General features: G+C 29.0%; 1 protein-coding gene across 2 annotated transcripts; it reads right to left on the bottom strand.

The window, feature by feature from the left end:
* Window positions 1-2,012: 2,012 nt before the first annotated feature.
* LOC127126419 (very-long-chain aldehyde decarbonylase CER1) lies at window positions 2,013-6,297 on the bottom strand. Of its 2 annotated transcripts, XM_051055348.1 has the most exons (10): window positions 6,097-6,172; window positions 5,190-5,356; window positions 4,386-4,644; window positions 4,065-4,297; window positions 3,756-3,975; window positions 3,299-3,674; window positions 3,112-3,219; window positions 2,729-3,022; window positions 2,481-2,654; window positions 2,013-2,388 (listed from the first exon to the last, which is right to left on the bottom strand). In XM_051055348.1, exons 3-10 carry the CDS (start codon window positions 4,496-4,498, stop codon window positions 2,203-2,205), a joined length of 1,704 nt encoding a protein of 567 aa, XP_050911305.1. In that variant the 5' UTR covers window positions 4,499-4,644; window positions 5,190-5,356; window positions 6,097-6,172; the 3' UTR covers window positions 2,013-2,202. The 2 variants fall into 2 exon arrangements, with proteins under 2 accessions (XP_050911305.1, XP_050911304.1); XM_051055347.1 differs by lacking the exon at window positions 5,190-5,356 and having other exon boundaries at window positions 6,097-6,297.
* Window positions 6,298-6,549: the final 252 nt, after the last annotated feature.

Raw genomic sequence — 6,549 nt, 5'->3', positions numbered from 1 at the left:
ATGGAATTCTATTTCGACGAGACTCTGAAAGCAAAGAAGTTATGGTTACTTTATATTCAGATGAAGGTTGATGTGGATATAAGGAACAGCGAAGAAGCACAATTGGTTATTTCTTTCAAGTATTTGGTGCCCCAATCTCATGGTGCTCGAGAAAACAATATGTGGTAGCATTATCATTGTGTGAGACTGAGTATATAGCAGGATCGTATGCTGCGTGTCAACCAATTTGGATGAGATATGTTCCTTAAGAAATGGAGGTCGAAGTGAAGAAACCTATGGTCTTGCAGATCGAAAACAAGTCAGCCATAAATCTTACGAAGAATCCAGTTTTGCATGGAAGGAGTAAGCACATCGAAGCTAGATTTCATTTCCTTAGAGATAAGGTAAATCAAGGTGAACTTGAAGTGATTCATTTCTCAAATATAGCATAATTGACCGACATTTTCACCAAAGGATTGAAGATCAATAGATCCCTGAATTTAAAAAAGAAATTAGGAATAATTCAGATTGACTATGATTAGCATATGTTCGACAACTTGGATTATATGATGGATATGTTGAGATATAAGATATAATCCAAGATGTGTGTGGCCCAAGCCCAAAGTCAATTAGGATTTATGGTTTGTTACTTATTTTGTTCTTTAGTAGTCAAGTAACTTTGTATATAAACACATCCATAGGTAAATCAGTTTGTAACACAATCATTCTTCAACAACAGAATCCTTATTTTCATATTCTCTCTCTTTTCTCTCATCACAAAAGTGCATCACGCACTAACACATGCCACCATTAACGAAGACTCCTCCACTGTCTCCGATTGTAAGAACGGTTTTTCTGGAACCACCAGAAAGCTACAACAACAACAACAAAAGCAAAATATCAATTCATTTTTAGTTAGGCTTGGAGAGGGCGATGTAACTGACATTCTGAAAATGATGTAGCAGACATTCTTTCAAACAGTTTTAGTCATATCCAAGTTGTGAGAATTATGATTCTGGTGTGGATAGTTTTTCAGCTTCAAGTTTTAGTTTCTGTGCTCTCCAAGGATTTTTCATGGCTTGATATTGCTTTGATTTTCAAGTTCTACAAAGCTCAAAATATTTAGTGTTTGTTTGATTTCCTACTTGCATTTTGTTTTGAGAGTTTTGAGATTGTTGTTTCGGAGGAAAGGAAGATTTTGCGTTATAAATTGATATAGAAAGTTAGATAAATTGTTGGAGACAATTGTATATGTGGTGCAAGAACAGGGTCCACGGTTTCCATATATATATATATATATATATATATATATATATATATATATATATATATATATATATATATATATATATATATATATATATATATATATATATATATATATATATATATAATACTAATTTGTGCCCTGGGCACAAGTTAAGAACTAAAAAAAGTAATGTTGGGTTGGAAATTGTGTATTGATTTTAATAAAAGTATAAAATTAAATTTTTTATTGTTTTTTCCAATACAAATTTTCTATAAATGGGTTTCTTATCTTGTGCCCCTAGGACACAAGTTAGTATTACCATATATATATATATATATATATATATATATATATATATATATATATATATATATATATATATATATATATATATATATATATATATATATATATATATATATATATATATATATATATATATATATATATATATATATATATATATATATATATATATATATATATTGTAAAATATCAACAAAGGAAAAGGTACATCAACTTGTCCAACAACCAAAGGAGACATTGGTTAGAATCCTGTGTAGGCAAAATTATCAAAAAAAATAATAATTTAATTTTAATGATTTTGTGATTAACATATGTCACATAGAATGTTACACGTGAAAAAATAGATGTTCTTTTTTTAAAATTAGATAGAAAATACTTAAATGACGTTCTTTTAAGATATAATGAATTATAATAATTTTTTTAAAAGTTAAAAGACCATAATGAACCATGAAATAAAGATAAGGGAAAAAAAAGGATATTTAGACAAAATAAAACTAGTAATATATATTGACATACATATTAAATACTAATTAATTTCAATACATTTAAAAACTCTAAATAGCATACATGGAAATCTTAGAGTTGATGTAAAACAAACTTTTCATCTTATACATATAATGCAAACTTTGATAACTCAAACTTGAGGAACACATATCCTTAATAACCCATTAATTAGTCACACATGGTATTTGAGCATATATCTTTAGAGGTTGAAAACCATGGCGAATAGTTGCTTCCCATACTTTGTTAGTGTCAAGTATAATGTCACCACACTCATCCACATTCCATCCTTCTAAAGCATGAATTATTCCAGCAATACGCCATGCACTCATTACTCTTCTTGGAAGCCAATTCTGTCACATATATAAATAAATTACATAATCATTGTCATTTTAATAATAATACATATTGAATACTATAATAATGTGTTATTTAATTTACACACCTCGCACGAGTGTGAATTCGTGAATGTATTAGGAGTAATCATCGATGGTGTGTAATGGTAGAAACAACTTTCTCGCATATTATTTAGAGGAAAATGAGAAAATGGTATGAACAAAGATCCTTCTGGTGCTTCCATTTGCTCATTTTCATCCCATTCATCTCCAACTAACCATATCTATTAAGAGTAATATAATTAGTTATTAAAATTGTCACCATTTTTAAAATATATGAAAATATTACATCAACCACCTTTGAAGTATTGATTGGTGAAAGAGCCAAGTTTCCTTTTGACATTGTGACCGTTTCTTGAAGCTCTTCAAGTTCATCCTTATATAATACACCTACCTGTATATTTTTTGTGCATAGAGCATTAGCAATCGTAATCGCAACCTTATCGAACTTGCCTCGAAGAACCACTTGATGTGTTCCTTTAGGAATGTTGTTGAGCACAATTGCAGCAACTAGGCTACTCCCATCTACAACTTTTATCTTTAGTTCTGGGAATCTTCGAATATAGAGTCCACAGTGTGCATTAAATTGTTTCTATATTAAGTTGATTGTAAAACAGTAATTAGTGTTACTTTAATTAATATTACTAACGATAAATCAATAGAAAAGGTGTGAGTAATTACCTGATTAAAAAGTCCTAGACTTACCACCTTTGCTCCATTTAACTCAGCCTCCATAATTGAGTTTTCAATCAACTTGTTCAGTGTATTGTTATGCTTTTGGGAGAAATACTACAAAGCATAAAATCATAAATTATTTGTCATAGTTGGATTAAACTGCAAAATGTAAAGTGAGTGAAAAATATCATACTTGTGTTCTAAATCTTGGTATAAGCCAACATTGTAACTTAAGATCGTTGAAGGTGTTGCTTTCTAATACAATGGCACGCCCGAAAATCCAAGTCATAAGCATGGATAACATTGTGAAGGGCCACATCAAATGTACATACCATTTAGATTTATGAGGGTTAGAGGCAAAGGAAGAAAATCCCAAACGCAATTGATAGACAGAATCAAATGATGTTAAATGTGTTAAGTGCACAACATCTGGTGAGTCCTTTGGTCTCTTCAAACAACTTTCATATGTAGCATCTGTGGTTTTATCTACTGTGCCATAAATGTAGTCGTAAATCGGCATGAAGAGCGAGTAATTTGCCCTAAATTTGGTGTGATGTAGCGAGTGAAACCTATGGAGAAAATGAATTAGAATAATGGACCAAACATTGTAGAAATTGTTATGAATATTATTACCAACATTATAAACTTACGATGGTGTGTATGAGAGATACTTGAAAAGAGGAAAGAATGACAAGAGTTTCTTAGGAAAGAACTCAAAATTGCAATGACCCATGTTGTTCATGAAATCGATGTAAAAGATATAACCATATATTGCAGCCACCGAAGATTTATAAAAGAACAATGGTGTCAACATTGGGATAGCAAAAAGTGTAAAATATGCAAACATTTCAGCAAATGGATGTGTCACCGCTGTCATCATCAACAACAACAAGAAAAAAAATTACCACCATATTTATAAAACTTAGCATTTAAAAATGAAGCGAAAAAAAGTTTCATACAAGTGATAGGTTCTGTAACAATTGAAGAATGATGATGAGAATGATAGCGAGAATATAGATAATGATGATGAAGTGCTCTATGAAGCCAGTAGTATAAGAACTCTACTGGACCAGCATGCAATATTGCTGTGAGAATCACACCATCAGTTCTCCACCATGGTAAACCAGCACCCATGGGAAATATCGTGTATCCTATATAAATCATGAGTGCAGTCAACAATATTTGATCATCCCTACAAATGTAAAAAAAAAAATCGAAATCTTAATAGTTAGATTAAATGTCAAGAAACTTATTAGATTATCGATATAAATTTAATTAACCAATTGGTTTCTCTGTCGACTTGTTCGAATTCGATGCCTTTGTCGATGATTTTGCATTTGCCTTTAGAAGTTTGGTAGCGTGAGATAGAAATCCAAATTTGGTTGTGTAACATTCTGATGAATATATAAGGAAATACGAGATGGTAGACAGGGTCAGGTTGAGTCCATATGAAAGAGTATGTGCTATGTGCAACCCATGGAGTTAGAATCACAAACTTGAAGTCCCCGAGAGCCTTCCATGGCCAATCTGTAAGGATGCCTGGTTTGGAAGCCATATTATATGAATTTGTAAGGGTGGTGTGAGATGGTATCACATGCAAAAGCTAATTATATAGTGTTTCAATTGCAAAATTAAGTGTTTATTTAACTGAGCCTTTTTTAATGTTTATTTCGAAGAGTCACACATTATTAAGGCAATGTTTGGCAAAAATTAAAAAAAAGGAAGAAAAAAAAGGTTTATAAGTGTTGGGAAGTAAACAATATACATTTCTGGATAAATTTAATTATACAAGTTATGTAAAAAATGTGCAAACATAATAATCAATAAAGTAATAGTTAATTCAGTTACATGTTTCAATTGTGGTTGGTGTTAGATATATAGTGGTTGAGTAGAGTGAATAAGATGTACGGTTTCAAGATATACTTTCTTCAATCCGATTTTTTTTTTCATATTTTACAAAAGATTTAATCCAACAAAAAGGTTAACATAATAAAGCATGTTAACCTATATGTACTCGTAATCCAACAAAAATTTATCAATCTACAAGTTTAATATATGATTTAGAAAAGGTTAATTAGCAATACATTATAGCCTGTTCCACCATACGGTTCAACAACACTAATGTGATTTCTAATAGATTCAACTTTCTTGACTTTCTCAATTATAACTCCATATCAATAACATCCTTTAAAACCTCAATCTTGTGGATAAGTTTGCTCTCATTATTCATGTTGAGAGAAGAATCTGAAATCTGAACTAAAAGAAAAACCGTATTTCAAAATAACATATAACAATAAAAAACAACATACAATAAAAAAATATAAACTCTCGAATAAGAAGAATATCATGTTAAAATCATGTCAAACATAACAATAACATACAAGAAAATGAAAGAATACATTTATGTATGAAGAACAAGATTGAGACTATTGTATAAAATCTAAAAGTTAATGACGAAGAAGAAAAGAGAAAATGTATACTAAGATTTTGCTGTGAGAAATACGACGATACTGTGAAGAAACGATAGTTAATTTACTTGGTTAAATAATTTCACCACGGTCGTATTCAAAAAACCATAATGAAATGTATTTCTTTTCACAACGGTTAACATTAACCACTGTGATAATAAGTATTTTAATTTTAATTTCAATTTTAATATATATATATATATATATATATATATATATATATATATATATATATATATATATATTATAAAGACATCAATATAATAAAAAACTAAAAAATTGTTAGAATCATGAAGTTGTAAAATAAGACAAGGTAAATAATAAATGGTAAAAATTTTATATATATATATATATATATATATATATATATATATATATATATATATATATATATATATATATATATATATATATATATATATATATATATATATATATATATATATATATATATATATATAAAGAAATTGAAGAAAAAATTAAAAGTAGTTAATATTTTGGTGTTCTAAGGTTTGAAAAGAACCTTGAAGTCCCCAGGAGGTTTCCATGGTCAATCTGTAAGAATGTCTGGTTTGGAAGCCATATTATATGAATTTGTGATGGTGGTATCGTAGCATATGGAAAGCTATTTATATAGTGCCTCAATTGCAAAATTAAGTGTTCATTTAACTGAGCTTTTTTAAAAGTTTATTCGTAGAGACACACATTATTAAGGCAATGTTTTGCAAACATAAAAAAAAAAAAGGAAAAAGAAGCCAGATGAGTGTTGGGAAATAAACAATATACATTTCTGGATAAATTTAGTTAGACAAGTTATGTAAAAAATGTGCAAACATAACAATCAATAAAGTAATAATTAATTCAGTTACATGTTTCAATTGTTCACGAGTGTTTTAAATATAGTGGTTGAGTAGAGAGTAAATAAGATGTACGGTTTCAACATTTACTTTCTTCAACTAAATTTTGTATGACACTA

Source organism: Lathyrus oleraceus, chromosome 3 (genome assembly GCF_024323335.1).
Source record: "Lathyrus oleraceus cultivar Zhongwan6 chromosome 3, CAAS_Psat_ZW6_1.0, whole genome shotgun sequence".
Lineage (NCBI taxonomy): Eukaryota > Viridiplantae > Streptophyta > Magnoliopsida > Fabales > Fabaceae > Lathyrus > Lathyrus oleraceus.
The sequence above is the reverse complement of the archived record's forward strand: the minus strand, read 5'-3'. Positions and strand labels throughout refer to the sequence as shown.